General features: G+C 41.5%; 1 protein-coding gene across 11 annotated transcripts in view; it reads left to right on the forward strand.

Moving 5' to 3' along the window:
- SPATA6 (spermatogenesis associated 6) overlaps nt 1–23,161 on the forward strand; it is a 55,401-nt gene that overhangs the window by 14,570 nt on the left and 17,670 nt on the right. For 10 of the 11 annotated variants that reach the window (XR_010474190.1, XR_010474196.1, XR_010474198.1 and 7 more), the window contains exons 6-13: nt 1,602–1,682; nt 3,216–3,494; nt 5,106–5,193; nt 6,911–6,951; nt 7,853–7,900; nt 8,701–8,876; nt 16,970–17,069; nt 20,119–20,207. Coding sequence is in view for 2 of the 11 variants with exons in the window: in XM_065071438.1 (XP_064927510.1) it covers nt 1,602–1,682; nt 3,216–3,494; nt 5,106–5,193; nt 6,911–6,951; nt 7,853–7,900; nt 8,701–8,876; nt 16,970–17,069; nt 20,119–20,207 (902 nt within the window). In the remaining 9 variants the exon portion in view is untranslated. The remainder of the gene's footprint in view (nt 1–1,601; nt 1,683–3,215; nt 3,495–5,105; nt 5,194–6,910; nt 6,952–7,852; nt 7,901–8,700; nt 8,877–16,969; nt 17,070–20,118; nt 20,208–23,161) is intronic. The other variant, XM_005511664.4, reaches the window with a different exon arrangement.

Below are 23,161 nucleotides of genomic sequence, written 5' to 3' on the forward strand. Positions count from 1 at the left end.
CTGGGATTCTGTGATATCCTTGCCTATGTATGTGAGTGCCATCCACATTCCCACTCCACGAACCATTTCTCTGAAGAAACCATGGTTTTGTGTGTTTTTTTTTTTTTTTACCTATGAGCATTTAAAAATTGTGTAATCATTCTCAGTCTCTCTAAGAGCAGTAGGTGCTCTGTTGTTGCTTTTTATAGAAGATTTACTAATTCCGCTGTGTCCTTTTTTGAATTGTTGATAGCACTTGACAATTCATTAGTAAGAAAAATAAGTTGATTAAAGACGGTCAGCTTTCAAATCTCTTTAAATGCCATAACTTGACTTGATTGAATCCTGGAGTCTGTTAATTGCTATGACTGAGCTTTCTTGGCATTTTTGTCATTTGATTTCCATAATCTTACCTGTGGCCGGATCATAGTCCCTTATGGGAAATCAGTGTGTGTTTGGGCAGGTGGTAGAGAATAGTTTGGTTCAGCGGGAGACTTGACTCATGAAATTCTTGCTAATTGTTAAGAATGTGGGGCAGAGTCACAAACAGACCGGCTCCTTTTCATTGCGCAGGGATTTCGTGTGTTCATGTGCACACAGGTGCCTTTGAGCAGCAAACCCTCTGCCGAAAGAAGAGAGGGTGGAAAGTTCTAGGGACACTTGAGTCACTCTTTGCTTCCACGATGCACATAGATGATTCCCATTTGTTTACAGAATATGTGGCTTTTAGTCTTTTATGCCTTTTAAATGTTGCTGGTTTGGGAAATGATGCTTGTGTGTCATAATCTCTGCCATTTACACCCAGTAAATTTTGTAGATGTTGGCCGATTCTAGCTAAATTGGACGGGAAACAGAGCTCACAAAGGTGTTTTGTTTCTAGACGTGGCTGCAGTGAAAGAGGATGAGTTGAACGGGAAGTGTTGGCCATGTAAATATGGAAGGACCTGCTGGCATTTAGTACGTGTGCGCTGGTTGACCAGGAGGCCCAGCTGGACCTCACTGACTCCAGACTGGTCAAACTGGTCCAACTTGCCAGCCATGTGTGTACAAAGAGTTTGAAAGTGCAACATGGTTGTAGAACATGGGAGACAATCCACAGAAATCAGACTTTGCTCTAGTGGTTATGGAGTAAAGGGTATTGCTAATTAAGGGGATTGTTACTGTTACAAAGGAAAAGCTTTTGCAGCGAAACGGACTCATTTTCAAAGTGTTTTTACAAAAAAGATCACACAATTGAAACTAGTTGTAAATAAGTTTCCAGAGTTTGCATCAATGAAACTTCTAGGGAATGACTGGAATTGGTATTGATGCTATATAGCATGGCGTGACAAATCTTTCAAAATGCTTTTGACAAAGAAATGTATTGAAACAAAAGTCAGGCCTTAATTGTTGTACGAAAGCAATATAATCATCTGTAATTGAATTGTCAGAAATGCAAATGTTAGCATCTTGACATTTACCATTGCCGTTCCGTCTTTTCTAATTATCTTTATTAAAGGCTGAAATTAACAAAGGAAATGGCTGAAAATTAGGAATGGTTTGTTACATTAGGTGACATTTACTTCTTTGATACCCTTTATCTTGAGTTGGAGCTTGATGTTCAATTATTGTCTCTCTTCTAGGGAATTGCACCAAAATTGAGATTTTCTACAAGCTCCCTTATTACTGAAAGTCTGTTAAGCTCAGGAACAGGTCACGTACAGGTTAGTATAATTTAATTGTTTGCAATTTAATTTCTAGATTTAATATTGATAGCCTTGCTTCCAATTTTTGCATGTGCTGCTCACTTCAAACTTTCCTCGTCCTTTTGTTGTGGCTAAAGCTGTTGTCATGGGTGCTTGACAACTTGATTACATTTTTAATCAAGTATGAGTAAAGAGTGGGGTTGGTGCACGACAGTAGATGCTGAGAGTTGCTTGAATCTGAAACAATTATCAGCTGCGCTGTTGTAGGATCAGCCCAAGTGTCAATCCCGGGTGTATTTGGAGGTGGGAAGTTGCCTTCTCACCCTTCCTTACTGACACTTAAAATTAAGGTGGGACAATGAAAGCCAGCTGAAGTCAGAAGATACATTATGCCAGCCAAACCAATTAATTTGTTTTCCATGACAATATCAGTAATAGCAATGGAAATGGAGATTTTTGTTGAAAAGGCTGTCACCAGTGTTAATCTGGAAATGCAGCCAACAAAGCTGAAGGTGAAGCAGCAGAACAGACCGGGCTGTTTGCTCGTTTGGTAGCGCTCTTCCGTGGTCTCACGGACTGCAGTTTTGGTTGGGTTTCCCGGCACAAGCTGTCACGTGAAGTTACTCATGTCGTCCTTTTTTGCTGTTTAATTGACAAATGGTGCAGCATCATTACAATGGAACGATTGTCAGGAAGGCTTGCATGCAAAGAGGGTTAGATGGCTCTGCCCTGTTAGTGGCATTGCTAATTAGTTCACACAAGTTTCTTCCAGATTTAGCAACTAAAATGTATTGAGACACTTAGATAAGGAATTAAAAAACTCAGCACAGCCTAATTCTGCTGAAACTGAAGTTAATCTTAGGGAGTTAGGTCTGGTTTTGTTTGGGCCGGTTCCATGTTCTGGTTTCCCAGCTCCACAAGTGCTGGTACAGGCACGAGAAAGCGAGCGCTTGAGTCGTCTGTGTGGTACCAGATCCAGCTGTGTTGATGCAAAACAAACACACAGCCTCATGGGTCACCGTGATCCAAGAGAATATAAATATCCGAGAATGTAGTGAGACTTCTTGGGAGGCTTTAGGCAACTGTAAATGAATATAATTTGAACGACTAGATAGGCTTCGTTTTAATTTGTAGGTTTTATTTTAAAATATACAAATTTTAAAATGTTAAAAGATGTTTAAATGTGAAAAAATGCTTCAAATCTGTGTGTGTCCAATCCAGGTAAAGTTTATGTTAAATGAACTTGTGACGAAATTCACTTTAATTTTTTACAGTCTCTGCACATTAACTGTGTGAGAAAGTTAATTGGGAAGTATCAGACGCTTAACGTCTCACCTGTAGTGATGTGTGGTTTAACCCCTTCTGGTTTCAGAGAAAATGGGAAATACACTGTTGTTTTTAAAATTGCTGTTTGACGGTAGTTTTGTGAGGGGAACTTCAGCTGACGTGGCATCCGTTTCTGTTAAAATGATTAGTCCCGTGTTTGCCTCATTTTCAGCGATCCTTGCTCTGCACGCTGTCCAAGCGGATCATTCCTCTTTTTCGCTCTAGGGTGATTTGGATTGGACGCATCCCTCAACCCCAAATGGAAAGCTGCGAACGAAGTTACCAAAGAAAAACACTCTTTCAGCTGAGAAAAGCAGGCCCGGCTTAGCACCAAAGAACTACCAGCAGCCTACTATAGCTTCTAAATCACGGTCTCCGTCTCCATACACGAAAAGACGAATGTGTGAGCTGTCAGAAGAAGCCAGGCAGCGACTGGCCCATTTAAACCTCGGGCCTTACAAATTCAGAAGAGAAACCGATAAACCTCCATTTGTAGTTAGACGGGTTGGTATTCTCTCCAAGCTGCTTCCAGCTTAAGCTCAGATCAAATATTGTGCTTTCGCTAAATACCGCTCCAAAAATTCCTTCAGCTCTTAGTTTAGATGAATGATTTTTCTCTCCTTAATAGTCTGTCACATGGTGATTTAAATGCAAAATTAACTAAAATAAAATTTCCTTTATCCATGTTAGTAACACACAAAGATCAAATTCTTTCATGAGTGTCTTGGTTAAATTCTCCAAGGCCCGATTTCTTTTCTTCCAGTGCACTAGACAGGATAATAGGTGTATAAATTCAGCTTGAAAGAAATTGATATTGGTATTAAAAATTCCTGAATAAGACTTTAAAGAAAGAGTGTCTACTCACATTAGGAACACTTACACTTCCTCGCTTTCAACTTATTTTATGTTGGCACCCTGTGATCTTTGAAAGGCGTCCTTTGCTCAGAGCGACGTCTCTGACACTTTGACTCGGGGTTCACAACCAGCCCGACTTCAGCACCTGCAGAAGGACTTTTTGCTAACTGTACTTGAAAAAATGTTCTGAAATTAGGTCCTTATTTAAAGAAGCTGTGGCTAAGTGCTTTAATACAAAGGGACTGAATTTCCCAGCCTCTTGGAGGATTATATTCCTTTTTTTTTTTTAATCTTTATGTTTCTAATGATTGCAACAAACCTTTAGTTTTATAATAAACCACCATTTTGAATGTGTAGGCGCAGAGATGGGATTCTTCTGATTTTGTTCTGTGACATTATGATTTGGCTACAATTTTGGACACTTGTCACAGCCATTGGGATAATCTAGTGTTTAATTAGTTTGCTTCTCACCTTATTTAATTTTTCTCTAGTTTATGTACAAATGAATTAATAATATCTTGTCAAATTTTAGAATTCTTTTCCAAGTTTTATTCTACGTATCGATACCTTTTAGAAATGCAAATTAGCCTTAATAAGCCATTAATCAGTCATCAACCTACTGTTTATCTCTCAGATATTTTTCCTTTAGCTCCTTTTAATCTATTCTTCTGGGGTTTTTTGATCTATAAGTGAAGTTCACGGTTTAATTATAGCATCTTGAAACACTGATTATTGATTGTGATTGCTTGGTTAAGTTAGTACAATAAAAGGAAAAAGCTTGTTTCCCAATGTACCGTATCCTGACCATCACGGCCTTTCTGGGTTGAGGATGCTCCTTTTGGGCCTTCTTACTGCTGAGGACTTGTTTGGCCTGGAGATTTTGTGTTACATGAAGATTAAAATTAGATTGTGTTAAACGTAACTTTATTAATTAGGAAGAGATCCATATCTCTCCTGGTGAGATCTGAACTGTTTGGAATAACTATGAGATACAGAGAATTGTTTAAAAAGGCTGCAGACATTGTAGATGAAGAAGAAGCCCTGATATTCAGGGCTTTCTAGATCTTTCTAGTACTGTTTTTGTTTATGCATGGGGATGCTAATACATGTGAACAAAGTGTTGTGAAAATAGTTTAAACTAGTGTTTAAATAAGAGTAAAATATTTCAGAACAGACCAGATGTGATCTTATGGATGGAAACAGAAAAAACAGCAATGGATACATCCGATACTGAGCATTTTAACAGTATTTCTACTTCAGGTTGACCAACCGAGTCCTGGTATTACACTTTCTACCTGGTGTCCCACACGAGAAAGCCCAGTAGAAGCCTGGACCAAGCTAGACCATGGTCAGTGTTTTCTATTACGTATCTTATCAGTGCTCTTGTTTTCTGCAGTAGTTTAGTGAGGTTGATTTGGTTTGGGTTGTGTTTTGGTGTGGTGTTTGTTTTATTTCAAGAAGTCAGTGTGTAATGGAGGAAAAAGCTGTTCTTCCTAGGAGTAGCAGGAATGGTGAATAAGGTACTGTGGCGAAAGGGTGTTTTGAATAGCACTTTACCTCATGAAACCTGGAACATAGTTCTACACGCTATAAGAGTAGGAGTAGAAACCAGCAGAGCCCAGGCGGGTGCTGTTTCACTCCACCTGTTTGGATGAGTTGGGACAGTGGAGCAAACCTGCGCCAGCGTCTGTGGGTGTCTTGCTCAGGCATGGAATATCGGTCATTTTGAAGTTCAAGGACTATGTTTCTTCAAAAATGCGTCATGTTTATTCCAGCAGGATTTGTGAGCAGTGGATCAGTGATATACCATTATTAATGAGCATCTGGGATGTGCTGCTCAGTTATCTGCTTCGGCACTCATTGGTATCAGTAAGTGAGGGTTTAGTAAAAGATGTGGGACCAGAAATTCAAGGAATTCCACTAAAACTTGATTTTATTGTATGTGTCTGGCAATATGAGGATTTTAATGAGTCTCATCAGTATTTGTTTGTTATATGTGTTCTGCCTCATTTTTATCGCACCTCCTCACTAATTATGAATTGTTATATAGCAAATTGTTTTGAACTTGTTATTCTACGTTTTTTTCTTTGTAGCAGTGCCGGGTGCAAAATTTTAAAGGTTTCCCATTCCCCTTGGGGCCATACTTATCAATCTGTAGTAGCTGATAATGTAAGAGACCTGTTGTCATCCGATACCATTGCGGTTACAAACTGAGTTAGTTGGTGGTGTCTTGCAAGTGGTTCAGAGACCAAAATCTACCTGGGTATTACTATCCAGAGGATTCACTGGTCACTTGCCTGTATCTTGAGGCTTAACTGTAACTTCTGAAAAAAACCCAGATTCCTAGGAGTATGACTCTTAATACTGACAGTACAGGTGAGTCCTGGTTTGCTTTATGTGCAGGTACTAATTAGAGGAGGGTCTTTACGATGCTGCGCAGCACAGAAGAACCTGTTTGGGCTTGGGTCACAGCACGAGGCTTGTTCAGTAGGGACTGGTTGAACCGATCAAGAAGCCAGACAGAATTTAATGCCAGTCCCTCAGGGATGAGATGTATATTGACACGGGTGGAACATCCTAACTCAGTATGGACCCAGTAGCTTCCCTACGTGTTTCCGTGGGCTCTGTACTCGTGTTTGTGGGTTAGTGGTGAGGGAAAGAATAAGAGGTGCTGGAAGGAGGGAGAGATGGTCATCGGGAAGCTTGTTCAGAAAAGATCGGTAAGGTAGCATAATGTACGTCAGAATTTTTTGGGGAATGGCAGAGCTTGATTTTTACATTGATTTAGGCAATTAACAGCTTAGCAAAATGTCTATGCAGAAGATGATGCTTACGCTTATTCATTACATTGTATCCCATTAAATGCAAAGTCGTTATTTTCAGCCAAAGAAAGTGATTTCCTGAAATATTCTGAGGAGGCTGTTTAGAATTTCACAGTGTAGTTTAACAAATAACAAATGGCTTCAGTGCTGTCTGGGAGGCTATTTGGTAAAAGATTTCATAACATTTTGAGCATTTGCATTTTCTTTGAATCCTTATGGGATGCACCTTTTCTCTTTCTCCAGATCCGTCTCTCCTCGGCAGCTACAGGCCCAAGAAAGCCCACGTGAGTACTTTGAAGAGCTGTTGCTTACAAGTCGTTTTTTGGAAAGCTCTGACTGAGAAGGATTGTCCCCCATAGGTATTTTTGAAACTTCATCTTCTTTGGTATAAAAGGCCAGAAAAGAGACATTTTAAAATCAGATCTAGCCCGGCTTAAGCCTGCTCACAGATCATTTACAACTAGAAACGTGAAACTTAACACTCCATAAGACGTTCACACCTGTAGGTACAGACCTGGCTTCTCCTTGGCGTTAAGGCTCGTGACAAGGCTGTAGAAGAGCCTTTAAAGGCACTTTGCATTTGCTTTCCCGGTCATTCCGAGAGCACATTTTATTCCAGAACTGTATGCACAGGTAGCACTGGTACAACTCACAAGCCACTCTTGTGGTATTTCACATCCTTTTTCAGATTGTAGCTGCTTTGTGCATTGAACAGATCTGACAATGTCACAGTCCCTTTTTTTAATTTCTTTTTTAATTCTTTCCATCCTCATTTAGTTGGTTTTGCCTGTGTTCCTAAATACTGTAGAAACTGGGGGTTTAGGTATTTAATTACATATGCCCATCTAGACTTCCTAATGGCTGGGAAAATTGATGATAACAGGAGAAAAGAAAGGGAATTAAAAGGATAAGCCTTGTTAAGCGTGCTTTTGTCAGATTCTAAACGTTTATTACCAAGATCACAGTTTTGTGTACCATGCAAGTCTAATATGTTGCCGCCCTTGTGGATTGTTCCATGACTTTAAATGAGAAACTGTAAAGAAAAGAGTGAATTTCTAATCAGAATGCTGAATATGGAGTTGGTGGTTTTGTGGCGTGTTTGGGTTTTGTTTTGCTTTTTTGGATGGTGGCTATTTTAAGGTTGTGTCGTCCCCTTCATCCCTCTGCCTCCCCATGGGAAAGCAGGTTCTCGGAGCAGTCGTTGTCTGCAGAGCACACGTAGCTGAGCCACAGGTTAGTTCATCGTGTTCTTGATGCCTCTAATCACTTGTGATTCCCACAAAATCAGGCCTGAAGAGAACGTATCTTTTTCTTGCCAGAAATCTAATACAGCTTTGTCTAAGAGCAGCTGTTGCCCAAAGCTGAGGGCAAAAAAACCCCTGCAGCCTGGAAAGAGCTAATGAATAACCTGATTATTGTTTGCCTGCTTTTGTTGTGAGGTTTTATTTCTTGGTTTTTTTACCTCAGCTTTAGGAAACAACTCCTGTAAAAGTTCCTGTTCCAGGTAAAATTAGACATTTTAGTGGTATGTTTCAGGTTAAAAGGAATTCTGAAAGGAGTAACTAGTATGGCGAAAAGTGAATAGAAGATTAGTAGATGGGCCTTTGTTTTCCCTCGAGGAACAGCAAATTGTGATAAAAAAAGGTCTGAGAACAAGATGCCCCACACCAAGGAGAGGTCTGAGGTTTGCGGTGTTCAGATTCTCAGGCATCATCCTGAATCAATGGGATTCTTAAGAAGAATAAGCATATAAATTGTGCCTCAGAAAAGGTGACAAAAGGCTTGTTACACTAGACCGTGCCATGTGTTGGGTTCGATACCAACTGAGTCCTGTGTCACTGCATTTGATTTAGACCAAGGCTCTTTCTATGAGATGAGGGTCCTCGTTCTTTCCCCAGCAGGCAGATACTCTTGCATGTACGTGCAACCTTTGAGCTTTTGCTTTGAAAAATAAAAACCTGACAACTGTACATCATGATTTTCATCATACATTTTAGCAAGGTTTGCTGTTTGCTTTGGCTTGTTTCTTACAGGCAAGATCTACTCACGCAAAAGACTTTGACAGTTGTGATGTTTGCAATGAGGATGTGATCTCAGCTCCACCCAACAGACTGTCCCATTCTGCTGCTTCGTTGGAGCGTTCAGCACCTCCAGCATTTCAGAAGCATTCTCCCAGTTCTGTGCTAAATCGATCTTCTCTAAGGGAAAGGTAATGACTTTGTTTTGTTTGCGAAATTCGGGAATCGTTAACGTGAGCAGATGATAACTACTTGCATGAGTATAGCTTGCATGTTTGGAGGTTTGCAGGCTGCAGACACTGAAAAGGAGGCTTAGAGGCTTAGGAGGCTTAGAGGTGAGCTCAGCACTCTCTAGAACTACCTGAAGGGCAGTTCTAGCCAGGTGGGGACTGGGCTCTTCTCCCAGGCATCAGCAATAGGACAAGGGGCCACGGGCTTCAACTCTGCCAGGGGAAATTTAGGCTGGAGATTAGAAAGCAATTCTTTGCAGAGAGAGTGGTCAGGCATTGGAATGGCTGCCCAGGGAGGTGCTGGACTCGCTGTCCCTGGAGGTTTTTAAACTGAGATTGGACATGGCACTTAGTGCCATGATCTAGTAAATGGACTGGAGTTGGACCAAGGGTTGGACTCGATGATCTCTGAGGTCTTTTCCAACCCAGTTGATTCTGTGATTCTGTGAAAAATCTTTCCCCAACAACTACGTTATCGTTTAACCTTTCCTGCGGTGCTGTGTTTGCCATCAGCTCTCTGCTTAGCGAATACAGTCCTCATAATGGAAAGGATCTTTAATATCTCTATCGCTAACCTTCTCTGAAACAATGAAGCCTCAGATTTAGGCTGCCAATGCCTGTCTAAGACAGAAGATACTTAAATAATCACAATCTCAGGAATGTAAATATAGATACATGTCAAGCAGGCTTTACGGGAGGTACTTGGAAGCTGTTTTTCCTTTTGCCTCTGACTCGTGTTTGTAAGCTCACCCTTGTGGCTGTGCCGTGGTCAGATGTGTGACTGCTGCTCGTAGCGTGCTTGGGCTCGCTTTCATCTTCTCAGGGTATTATTTGCCAGTCTTTCTGCATTAATGACATCCTAACATTTGGGTTTGGTTGAGTTGAATGTGGGCATCTACACCAATTGCGTGCATATGAATTCCTATGTTAGTATATTAATTGCTATATTTAAATCAGTTTTCTTAGTCTTCACTGACCCTGCTGGGTTCAGTTTCTCACAGCCCTGGTTAATATTTTGGGCAAGCCTCACAGCTGCGGTGTCTCATGAGGGTGGGATGGAAGAAATGTCAAAACCCAACAGATTTGTTTCACGCTGAAGTCATCCAGTCTCCTTCAAGGAGACGGTTCCTTACCTCCTGCTCAGTACAAGGTGTATTTGGTGCGCGGTGCTTCTACTGTGCATTCAGTTTAGTGAGTTACTAGCTGGCTTTCTGGGAGCAGAAAAACTATCTACAAAACTGGGCATGAATGAGCAAATACATTAAATAGTTGGGAGAAGCTGAGGATCAAACTGGTGTCTTGACCTAAATTACCGAGGCCCTACACGGAGATGTGCTTCGGTGCTCAATTCACACTGGTTGCAGGCGGTTCCATCCTTGGTACCGCTGGTACCTCCGTCAATGCTCAGTGCGTTGTGCAGCCTGCACACGGCCTCATGCTTTGTTTTGAAATAGAAAAATTGTCTCTGTTTTTTTTCTCTAAAAAGAAAAATGACAGATGGCAGGTGGGGATTGAATTTTTAATGCTTATAAAGATGAAGTTGGTGTTTTAACATCTTCCTCTGCTTGAACACTTGTCTGTTGTTCTGTGTAATAGTATCTTTTAAGAACTGTTATGCAGATATTAGGATGTATCTGGGGTTTGGAGGAGGTTTCTTTGTCATCTTGTCTATATCCCCACTCCGACGTTGTGCATTTGTTACCCACATCTAGGAAAGAGATATTGTAATGGTGACTTATTTTTTATTCTTTATTCACTGGATTACTTTTAGGGAAGAGGGCATGGGGGGTAGATTTTAAAATGGAATCCATTTAAAGCTGAGAGGGTCCCTTATATTGACGGCAAGAAAGTCTTGTATGTGTGAGCTGCTGTTACATGCACAGAAATTTACTCATCTGCCAGTTCATCTTGGAATTATCTGAACATTCTGGCTTTTTCTTTTCACAAGCCCTTCTCCAGAAGAGATTTGTGATCTCATAAAATTATGTGTTTTCTTCTTATTAGAATAAGTGTTCTCAGCTCTTCAGCGATGTAACGTCTCTTTGTGTTAAAGATGTAAGCATTTCCTTTTGTCATCACAAAAAATGAACACGAGAAGGTAAAGGGCATAGTCTAAAAAACTGGGTCTCTGTTTGATGCTGCTGAGATAACAATGGCTTCAGCTGACTGTACGCTGAGAGCTAGAGTGGAACGGCAAACATGGAGCAGAGGTCAGCGTCTGGAAACGCACGCAAACACTGCTCTTCAGATCACAGAAATGCAGAGAAAATCACTACTGCTGCAAGTATCCCAGCCTTAGCGTATTTGAAAGAATACAGTCTTATCTCACAGTATTTGGTGTTTATTTCCTCAATTTTCTTTTGAATTACAAAGACAAAGAGCTTAGCATATCCAGGCTATCTTTTTAAATGCTGGTCAACTCGCAGTCGATATGAAACTTGACTCTCCGCTCCAACCTTTAGTTCCCTTTTTTCTCTCTCTATTTTTGCTTTTCCAAGTAGTGTGCGGTGCCCGTCTGCCTTTTGGGGAGCGCTTCCCAGAGCACGGCTGAAGAGTTGTTAAGCCACCGCAATACTTTTCAGCGATATAGAAATTGGGGTCTTGTATAAGGTCCTCTGAGCCCTTTTCTAGCAATTTCCAGTCCCTTTCTGTGAGCCTTGCGGAGACCGCAGATCAATCCACTCCCCTCTCCCAGTGGCTTTGAGCCAGCAGCAGAACCGTAAAGAGCCGGACAAGGCAGCAAAGTTTTGAATATTTATTCTTCATACTTTCTTTTTCATATTGTTCATTATTTAGGTCACCTAAGGAAAGCTTTTGCTGGTGTTGCAAGCTGGCACTCGGCAGTGATGTGGCTGTCCAGCTCATTTTGGTTGTATCTCCTGTGCAAAGCAGCGGTACCTGCACACCCGTCAGCTCCTGCCCATGGTGTGTCGTCGGCTTCAGTCAGCGCAGTTCACTTGCCCCCCAGACTGGTTGGTTGTGCAAAAACAAGTGTCCTTCTGTGCGTAGATAAGAGTCCTCCATGCTTTGGGAAAGAGCATTAGTGTATTTTGTCACTGCAGGAAAGCACAGTGCAGTCTGGTCCTTGCTTTCGTAGTGCATGTGCATCCTCGGGCACTCCTACAAGACGGTGTTTTTCTTGGGGACTTGCAAGATGAGCCTCCTTGCAGCCCTGAAACCTGCAGCAAAGCGCCTTTCCTAAAGAACAGGAGAAACAGTGAGGTGGGTTCTGTAAGCTAACGACAGGAGCCTGCGAGGAGGCCACTGAGAACCTAGTTCTTTGTGCTGAATTGCCACTTCATGTCCTCTCGGATGAGAACAAAGCAACTTCTCCACTTACGGTGAACACAGCATAAATGCCTACTTGGATATAATAAAATCTACGAGGCTTTTTTCTAGTTCAGAATTAAATATATTTGGCGTTCTTGAGAATCTCACTCATTCCATGTTTAAGTTCTTGCAGTTTGTGGTTTTTTCAGGTTATATTTAGCTTGAAGAGCTCTTTCTCCCCAATGACTGTGGTGCTCTCTCCAATCGTGCATGAGGTCCCACAGTACTGCATTGCTTTCTGCCCTCTGATAGTTTGTCCTTGCGTGAGGTTTTGCTCATGTCTTTGAAGCTGATGAATTCTTCACGGAGGCCACGTGCACCGCGTTGTTGGCAAGGCCAGGAGGTGCGATGGGGGAAAGGGTCACCATAGGCATTGCAAATATTCTGCAGCGGGCCTTCGCATTAATTCTGCTGATACGAAATGCGTTTGTAGCTCCTGCTGAAATGTGATATTAACGTTCTTGCCGTGTGCAAGTGGATGATTGGATTGTGTGACATTTGAAAGTTCCTATTTATTACAGCTCTCAAGTTCGCAAGCTGCTGTTTGACTAGAGTACATGGGTGAATGTATCCTGTTTGTGTTTCTAATGGAGTATTTCATCCTAATGGAGAAAATTATACATGAAAATAACTTCAGTCTTTAGCACAAGATCTAGACTGTCTGCTTGGCTGCTTTTTTTTCCATCAAGTTAGATGTTGTCTGTATGACCTTAAAGAAATCCTTATCTCATAAAAGAAAATAAATGCCTTTAGTCACATTACAAGGGAAAATGATTCTGTTTCCTTGGTTGCACTCGACACAACATCTTTGAAATGAATCTGGAGAAGTTCTCGGATTGATCTGGCTTTTTCTAGGTCACTGAGCTATATTTCCAAAGTGTTTATACAATCTATTGAAATCAATAAACAATTTAAACCGATGTAACTGCAGAATGTTTGCAAGTCCCAAGGAAAATTGAAAGTATGACAAAGAATACAGCTGTAGAAGTTTATTTCGGTTATCAGGACAAACAGTCATTGAAATGAAATGACTTTCCTTTCAACATTGCAATATGATAGTGACACCTAAATCACATAAATAAGTAGCTAGTCATTTTAAAAACACATTATTGGTGATTTTGGGCAACTGGAATCCCTTTAGTTACACCCTAAGAAACTGTGCTATCAAGTCTGTGCTATAAATTGTTCCCAATAGGAGAGTCAGACTGTCACAAAAAGGTTTTGCTTCAGATTCTGGTTGTTACATTTCAGGCATGATTTTATTGTAGTTGGAGTTTTGGTTGGTGTAAATATTGACATGATGACTTTAAATGTGGATTAGATTGTAGTTATTACTAAAATTAGACAATAACAATACTAGAAAAGCTAAAGAAAAAGAAGCTGATACTGGTTTTAATCACACTTAAGGTTTTTATTTGTAATTGTAAACTGTTTGGGGTGTATGTGAGCAGGTAACATTTCTTATACCACAGCGCACACTAGTGGATTGAGCAATAAAATCACCCGAAGAAAGCAATGTCATGGCTTTTGAATTAAGTGTTTAAAAGTCCTTCTTCTTGCAGACACAGCCACGTGTTTTCTAAATGAATACAGCAGCAAGCTGGCTTTGCTTTTTTTCCCAAAGTAAATAGATTTATCTCCAAAGCTATTTGTAAATTTAAGATTAACAACAATGATCTGAAATCTTACATATGAATTTCATCAATTTCATTTCCCAAAGGCAATCTATTCCAAGTTCTCTTTTCAGTGCCGGTAACCTGGGTGTTAGAAGAACAGCAGCTGCTGTAGAAATAGGAGAAAATGCCACGACTTCATGGCTCTGGCTTTTATTTGTCAAATGGGAAATGACTCACTCCTCCTGCATCTAGGATGTGGATCTTGAAACCTGCATTTTGGAGGTTCTTGAATGTTAGTAAATGTTTGTAAATGCTCATGGGAAGTCCTGAGATGATAGTTCCACTCCAGCCCCTTTCCTTTGCAAGATTCCAAATGCTGCTGGTGCTCGAGCCCGGGCATTGTAATGCAGCACATCAAACTGGCGCTGAGTGTGTCAGCAAAATGGATGTTCTCCCTGCTTCTGTGTCTTGAAAGGCAGCGCTTTCCTCCCCTAACATTGTGCTTGCTTGTAGAAAAAGTAATGCGAGATCTCTCAGTGTGACAGATCATTAGATCCTAGTATGCAAAAGCATTGAACAGTATGGATTTGCCATAAATGCTGCTGGGTTTGAAATTAATTGGAAATGTTTCAGGATGCTAATATGAATGTTGTAGCCAGCTTACAAAAAGTCTTGCCTGTAAAGATCCAAAGATAAACAATATTAAATGTCATTAGAAAGATGGGAAATACATCCCTCTATAGATTATATGATTCATCCTTCCAATATTGTGTCATTTCTTAGCACCCTTTCTTGAAGAAAAATAGACATATTCAGAGATAAACAGTTTGATTTAAGGAAACTCATATATAGGCTGAAAATATTTGGGCTCTTTAGACGAGAGAGATTTCAGAAAGGTAAATAATAATAAGTCAGTCCAAATAGGTTGATTAGATACAAGAAAATAGAAGAAAATTGCTCAAAAGCAAAGAACTGGTCACTTTCTACTGGTATTTCTATTTGTCTCTGGTAACAGCAGGAATGATCCCAACGATTGCAAAGTGCTAATTGTATAACGATGTTGCCAGGTTACTTGTTTTGTACTGGAGCTCTCTATGTGTACTGGGGTTGTTCATTCTGGAAGGCGCTGTGCAGTTCTTACCTGTACTGACCAGTCTGGAAGTGTGGTGGAGGTAAGCCAGGCACAGTCAGATGGGGATCTCAGAGGGATAGGCTGGATAGTGCAGGGAATGTGATAAACTGGAAGGAAGAGGCAGGAGGGCTTGCAGTCCCAGTCCCACAAACCCATCCAGACCCACTGTGGAGTCTCAGCATTCAGAGTCACGATATTTCTCCACTACACCAAACCTGTCGCAGTTTCTTGTGCTCCCGATCAACAGAGCAGCCCCATTCTGCTCCTGCCTGGTGTCCCATTAGCTCCAGTTGCAGTGGTCACCCTATTCATATTAGTGTGATACCACACCATAAGTTTCTTATTTTTATTTACCCCAGGTTCCAGTGTAAGTTGGGGAATGAGCTGTTGGAGAGCAGTGTAGGGGAAAGGGACCTGGGGGTCCTGGGGACAGCAGGGTGACCATGAGCCAGCACTGGGCCCTTGTGGCCAGGAAGCCAATGGTACCTGGGGTGGGTTAGAAGGGGGTGGTCAGTAGGTCAGAGAGGTTCTCCTGCCCCTCTGCTCTGCCCTGGGGAGACCACAGCTGGAATATTGTGTCCAGTTGTGGCCCCTCAGGTCCAGCAGGACAGGGAACTGCTGCAGAGAGTCCAGCGCAGCCACCAAGATGCTGAAGGGAGTGGAGCATCTCCCGTGTGAGGAAAGGCTGAGGGAGCTGGGGCTCTGGAGCTGGACAAGAGGACACTGAGGGGGGACTCATTCATGGGGATCGATATGGAAAGGGGGAGTGTCAGGAGGATGGAGCCAGGCTCTTCTGGTGACAACCAATGGTAGGACAAGGGATAATGGGTTCAAACTGGAACACAGGAGGTTCCACTTAAATAGGAGAAGAAACTTGTTCCTGGTGAGGGTGGCAGAGCCTGGCCCAGGCTGCCCAGGGGGTTGTGGAGTCTCCTTCTGTGCAGACATTCCAACCCGCCTGGACACCTTCCTGTGTAACCTCATCTGGGTGTTCCTGCTCCATGGGGGGATTGCACTGGATGAGCTTTCCAGGGCCCTTCCAACCCCTGACATTCTGGGATTCTGGGATTCTCAGAAGTTAGGAAACACTGAAATGAATCTGCCCCATCTTGATTTGGTGTCTCTACCTGTGTGATGAGATTGTGTGAGTAAACATTTCATAACTTTTCCCCAATAATTCTTGCCTTATGTTGAGCTTTCCTTTTTTTTTCCTTTTTAATAACACTTTTTGGAATGTACTAACATGGAGGTTGGTATGTAAATGATCGTTTTCTTAAAATCTTAGTTGCCTCCCTTAGCAGTCTAAGAATAACTACAGGCATCAAACTTCTGCCAGCTTCTGGACTTACTGAGAAGGAGGAATGTTGGATTTTTCAGTAAAGTGGAAAAAATACCATAAAAGGGGAAAATGCAAAAGCAGCTGCTGTTTTAAGTCGCTCATGTCAAGCAAACTGCCTGGATTTTAATGTAAAAAACATAAAGGTGACTTAAAATGCATTTCCACCTTGTGAAACAGAGGCTGTGAATCTGCAGTTTTTAACCTCCATGGGCTTTCTGCTCTGAAGGCATTGGGCTTTTCTTCCTGCTCATTTATAGCAGTGAAAAGACATTCATGTGTGTAATACTTGCTATAAAAGGGGGAAAATGAAACCTGATCACTGGGAATAGAATACTAACTTTCCTGTTCCGTAGGAACAATGCAGACATTACAGAAATATTACCCAGGTTACAAAATCATCAATGTTCTTTCTGTGCTTTGCATCTCCTGTTGGTATTGAGGATGCGTGCTGCTTGTGCACCGCTTTGAAATGTTGGGTTACTTGTACGCCAGAGGAGAAACAGAAGCAAATCTAAACATTGTGTATGTTCCCAATAGAAGAAAGTAATGTGTGCTTCATAATTAACAACAAAAAATCGGAGTCAAAAGCATGTTTGAGCTTTTCAGCAAGAAAATCTTATTCTGTTTGTTTTTCCAGGTTTAGCTCCGGTTGGCCTTCACCAGCAAATGGAGATGAGATCCATAAACGAGTGAAGAATATTTTAAGGACACACAGTGCTAGACAGCGCCTGATATTTGTAAGTCTGGCTGCAAACTAAATCCTTTCTTTTCTCCAAGATGGCTGAGGAAAAGAGCTGTGCCTACAGCCTTGGCTGTACTAGAATGCTGTCCTTTGCGGCCGCCTCGATTGCAGACGTATGGGTTCAGTACATGAGCTGAACTGTTTCACACTGATTTCAGTAGCTCCTCTGTGTGTGGCCTTTACGCACGGCTGGGATGGGTGACCTCTCAGGGGGTATTGAGGACAGATACAGGATTTTTTGATATCTGGTTCTTTACTTCCAATTTAAGCAAAAGATACGTTCCGGATCTGTAGAGCATCAAGGCTTAACATGTTGTGCAGCTGCACATCAGCAGCTGCTTGTGTCCAGCTGTTTGCAGAGCTAATATTGTTCCTCAGATGTCTGCTTTTTCCCCTTAATTACCTGGCTTTCAACGAACAGAGCTTTTTATCTAATGAGATGATGCCCCGGCTCAGAATACGTTGTCCTTGAGTCTCATGGAGTTTTGAAGTGTGGTTTTAGATGGTACATTTTTTGCTATTGGGATTTAGAGAAATGCAGTTGTGGCACGGGATCTCCCTGGCCAAAGCATTTTACAAAGCAAATTGCAAGGGTGTTCGTCTGCAAAGAAGTCAGGATTTTACGTGTAAGGTGAGGTCAAAGAGAGGCAGGTAGATGGATGTAAGGATGAGAGTCAGTAAGATCAAGTTTTTGTGCTTTTTCTTTTAAACTCTGAAAACCTTTTGTCCTTCACGCTAAGACTGTTGGATCTACTTCAGGCTGTCCCTGCCTACGTTTGTATCCCAACTTCATGATCTTGCGAGCTCTTAAATATAAGATGTCCATCACATTTTTCTGTGTTTCAGCCACTCCAAAATAGGCACAAATCATGTCAAATGTTTCAATGAACTTAAGATAACAACTTGAATTTCCTGACAGTGCAGCACCTCCATGTAATGCAAGTCTGCCCTAGCCTGTCGCTGGTGGTCCCTGACTACCTTCCTTGACCAGCAGACCATGACTTTACAATAAAAGATCCTAGGCTGTTAGGAGGGCTGGATGGCTGGTTAACAGTCTCTCCAGGCATTTACTCTCTTACTTTACTTACATTTTTAGGAAAAACAAAACAAAACAAACAACTTCCCTTAAAACATTCTACTCTAAAATGAGCTACACATATGCTGCTGTTGACTTGTTACTGCAATATTACAGAAATACATACAAATTTGCAAGCATGGTGTTAGATTCTTGAAGCATGGTGCTTTCTGTTAGCACACCTCGTCACCTCCTGTACCAAACACTTGCTGAATACTCCCAGGGATTAATAATCAGAGATGGTGCTTTTCTGTTTCCTCCCCTGCTGGAAAACTTCCTGTTTCTGCTCTAAAAAAATCCAGATATCAGAGTATTGGGGAAGATTTTTGAGTCCTTCATTACCAACCTGATCAGAACAATCAGTTTTTTCATTCCATTTTCTTCCTGTGAGCAAAAGGAACAGGAGGATGTTACAGAGAATCCCACAGTGTTTGGTAACTGTGTCCACCCAGCTTGTGAAGGTGCTGCCAACAGCAGCTGACCCGCTTAAAAACAAAATACAAATCAGGTCTCCTTACAGTGAATACTTTAAAATACACCGGGACGGGCTGTGCTTCCCCCAAGTCTGCATTGTGGTGCGGTGGATGGATGAGGCGATCAGATGGTCAGCAAAGTGAGGGAATAGCAAAGCGAGTGCGCTGGCAATGCGGTGAGTAGACTTTGGATCCTCGTCCAGACTTCGAAAAGGTTAAAAAGCCTCTCACTGTTTCATTCCAAAGAGCCTAATGCTCAATAACCATTCCCAGGAGCATCCAGTTGTGTCTTCCAAAATTTCGTTTCCATAGCGCTCTGGAAACCAGTGTGACTGCGGGTTCCTTCGGGTGTCCGCTGCGGCTTTCCGCCGCGACATTCTGACAGCATTGTAGCATTGCCTTTTTTTTTTGACTTTCCAGAACAGAATTTGCCTTTGGCAAACGCTGCGGAGTTTTATTCAGCACTGTACCCCGTTTCCTCTGCAGTGCTTTGTAGTCTGTGACTGCCGGAGGAAGAGTTTTCCTGTTTACAAACACATTTATTACCTTGTCTTTCACCATAATAAATTGCGTTGGGTTTTTCCTCAGCCATACGTCTGCTGTTCTTACTCTGCATCTTATTGCCATCTACCTCTATATTTATTGTCTTTTCTCCCAGCTCTGTGTTACCAGCAAGCGTGATTATTTTTATTGCAGTCTTTTTCTCCCAGTTATTTCTTCTATAGCATGAAAGATGATTTTGTTTACTAATCCTTACAGCAACTGGCTTCTGCTAAAAGCAGCACCTAATAGCACCTCTTGAGTAGCATCTTTGCTCTTCAGAGTAGAGTGAACGTGGTGGAGTTTCCACCATCCCATCTCAGGTGAGCAAGTGGCTCCCTGCACATGGCGTTACCTAAGAGGGCAAATATGGGTTAATTAATGTCTAGATGGCATTTGGAAGGTCAGTGTGCCTTCTAGCGACTCCTGAGAATACCACTGAGGAGTCATTAAGTGTATCATACTTACTTTGTAAAGTTGGGCGAGCGTGTTCTCAGGCCTGGACGTGGAATCGACGTATTCAGGTGTGTAGAATGGTAAAATGCCTTAAATTGATAATGGTGGCTCGTTATAAAAACTAATAAATAATAAGTGTTAGATTCTTTTCCCCCTCTTCTACAAGAAACAAAAGTAAAGCACTGAGCAATAGGTTTCATAGCGTTTAACCAACTTGTTTGTTGGGGATTATTGAAGCTTGTGCTGTCTGCATAATTCTTTAGATCTACACCGTCTAGAAATTCTTTCCAGTTTATTACCTGAAAATTATTAGCTGAGTCGTACCAAACTTAATTAAAAGTGTTCATAAATGGCATTTGGCTCATTACACTTTGTCCCTTTCTGCCCCAAGAAATGTAAGCACTTTAATAGTCTTTTTGAAATGAGAAGAGAATTTTTGAAATGAGATCATTGTAATCAGAAACCAAGGTAATGAGAATTTGATTTCTGCGTTTTTTTAGGATGAGAGTAACTCGTCAAAAGGAGACTTGATTAAGACAAAAGAATCTTCGCATAAAGCGTCCTCAGCCATGGGTGAACTGCAGAGCAGGTATGGAGATTTCCTCTGGCCAAGACACAACATCCATACTCATGATGTTGCCCTTTACATTTAGCTAAAAAATAGCTTTTTCCTATTTTGAGCTGTGTATTATATTTCATTGGGAAAAGGCTTCTCGAAGAGATTTTTCGCCTAAAAGGGAAATATAGTTAACTGTCGTTATTTATGCCTTCCATTCTGTTTGGTGTTGTGTCAGTGTAGCCTTCATGAAACACTGATTTTGGAACTGGACTTGTTCGTAAAAACAATCCTTAGGCAGTAGTTTTGGGATTTTATCAGCCAGAGAGCAAATGTCACTTTAAAAATAACCAGTTGGGTTTATTTTCTTAAAACAATGGACGTGCAAAAAGAAATTGAAGTTGATTTAGTAATATGGTTTAGGGCTGATTTGTTGTGATTTGGTTGTTGTTGGGGGGAGTTTTGCTTGTTTGCTGGGGGGGTGTTTGGTTTGGGGTTTGTGTGTGTGGTTTCTTGTTTGGTTTTGTTTGGGTTTTTGGTGTTTTTTTTCTTTCCCTAAACACGTATTTGGAAAGAGAAGCATGTTAAAAATCACAGCAATTCTATATACTATGGTTTAGTGATTCAGCAAAAACCTGGTTAAGGTAAGTTCGTTATTCTGTGCAGCCTTCGCATGTGTGATGAGACTTTCATTCAAATATCTCACTTTAAAGACACCAATTGAATTGATTTTGGCAATTTCTGTAGTAGATGTTATCAATATTGATGTTCTCTGTACACACACAGTATTCTGGAGAGTGTTTTGCATACTTGTTGGAGGAAAGACACTAAGCAATGTAAAACATTTGTTGGGTTGTGTGGCTTTTCTGTTTTTCTTTATAAGAAGAGAGAAATCCTAGAACTGCGGTGCTAACTTAGGAAAAGAAGGTTTTGTTTTGCTAATCTGATCGCTCAGTGTTCAGCACAGGGCTCGCAAACAGGACACGGGGACAGAGTTCACAGGAGGACATGGTGCTGTCGACCAAATGTCGGCAGCAAAGCAGCTGATTGCAAACCACTGGGAGTAAGCAAAAAGGCTGTGTTCTGTGAAATATTTAGGATATGATTCACTCAGAGAAGAACGTCTGGGACTCTTAAAGGAGATGTATGAGGGAACAAAAGCATATGACGGGCATTTCAAAGCAGGGAGTTGCGTGCAGAAATCCTACTGTTAATAGGACTTGTGAGCGTTAATTCCCCAGTTGCTCAGCTTGGGTTGCCAGTTGGGACAGGAGCGGGACCCTGCCCTGGCTTGGCTGTGTCTGTCCACACCCGTGCTGAATATCTCATGTACAAGGGCTGGAGAATGGAAATACATACACACCCCCTCCCTCAAAAAGAGGGGGAAATGAAGCTTTTTGAGCCTGTCTTTACCGCAGTTGACGTGGTTGGACTTTGAGTGTCTCCATGTAGATTAAGCTGTTAGTAGAAGCGAAGGCTGAGTGCGAGAAGTGGATTCCGAGGAGCAGGGTGTCAGAGCTGTTTGTTGTAGCGTGACAAGTGCTGCTCCTAGAGCTGGGCTTATCTGTTGGGCTGAGAATTGTGCATCAGCGGTGAGGGAACACACACTGCAGAAAGGAGGCGGTAAGACCCCAGTTGGTGGTGGGACCCCAGGGTGTTGACTTGTCACCATTTAACACAAGCCTGTATAACTTTCCTATTGATTTTGCTGGTTGGTAGGTTGGCTTCTTGGTGTCTGTGAAGCACAGTTCACCCACTGCATAACGATAAACACATTTAAATTATCTGCATGCTGTTGATTGACTTGACATGTGGAAGTTGTTTTGAAAAAACATGAGGTTGGCCTCCCTCCCTTTCTAATATTTGAGCCACATAAAGACCTTGTTGTTGTTTTATGTGGTATAGGTTGGCAGCACCGTAATGTTTGAATGTAAGAAATATAAAGGCAAAAGCTAATCCTTCTTCTGTTTTCCATGGGACGTGAATTTAGAAAAAGGAGCCTACGTTTTCTCTTCTTCCCTCACCATCTTCCTTTCTTGAAACAAAAACCTTGTGTTTTGGTGCATCTCGGTAGAAGTATATTTTTTAGTCCTTTGACATAAGGATTCTTCCAATTTTGTCGTAGATGTTTACTGATACTTACTTGAGGACAAAGTTTTAAGTACTGGCTGGCCATAGTAGCTTAATAAATTATATGCATATGAGAAATGTAATCCATGTCCTGAGGGAAGATGGTCCCCGTAAGCGTCACATTTCCAGTTTCATTCCCCAGACTGAGAATATTCACAAAAGGCTGAAGATAACACAATCCTATTTTTTAAGTGTCTTAAGTGCTTAAATCTCTGAGCTGATGTGAAAAAGATGTCACCTCAGCAATCATTTTTTGCTTAGGATTTTTGAGCTGCTTGTTTCATGCTTTATTACAGGAAAAGGCCTCATTTCATTATATGAACACAAGCCGTTGTTTTGAAAGTTCCAGGTGAAGGCGAATAGTCGTGAAGTCTAGATACGCATCCTTCAGATTTGTCAGTGTTTTGTCATGATTTTCAGAGAATAAATTTCACTTCATAAGCCTAGGAAGTAATTTATCAAAGCAACTGAAATATGAGACGGTATTTGTGATTAGTATTAAAACAGTGACACAGAAGATGGGGTGGGGAAGGAACACTCGGTTGCCACTCTATCATAATGTATTGGGTAGAATACTTAATCCAAGATGCTTCCGATGGAGCACTTTGCAGCTGCAACCACAGTAATTTAATATACCTCTGATAGATTGTCTTCATATTGAAATAGCTGCTTGTGGTTACGTTTTGACCTTCAAAGGACACAAAACTCCTGCCGTGCTGCTCTTGCACAGGCTCAGTGCCTCGTCACTCTGCTGATCAAAATACAGCGAAACCACTGCTCTTTGCAAATTAATTCTCTTTCTATTCGGGAGGTGTCAAGTGCACTCAGATCATTGGAGGAGAATTTGTGTGAACGAA

This window comes from Columba livia, chromosome 8 (assembly GCF_036013475.1).
Source record: "Columba livia isolate bColLiv1 breed racing homer chromosome 8, bColLiv1.pat.W.v2, whole genome shotgun sequence".
Taxonomy (NCBI): domain Eukaryota; kingdom Metazoa; phylum Chordata; class Aves; order Columbiformes; family Columbidae; genus Columba; species Columba livia.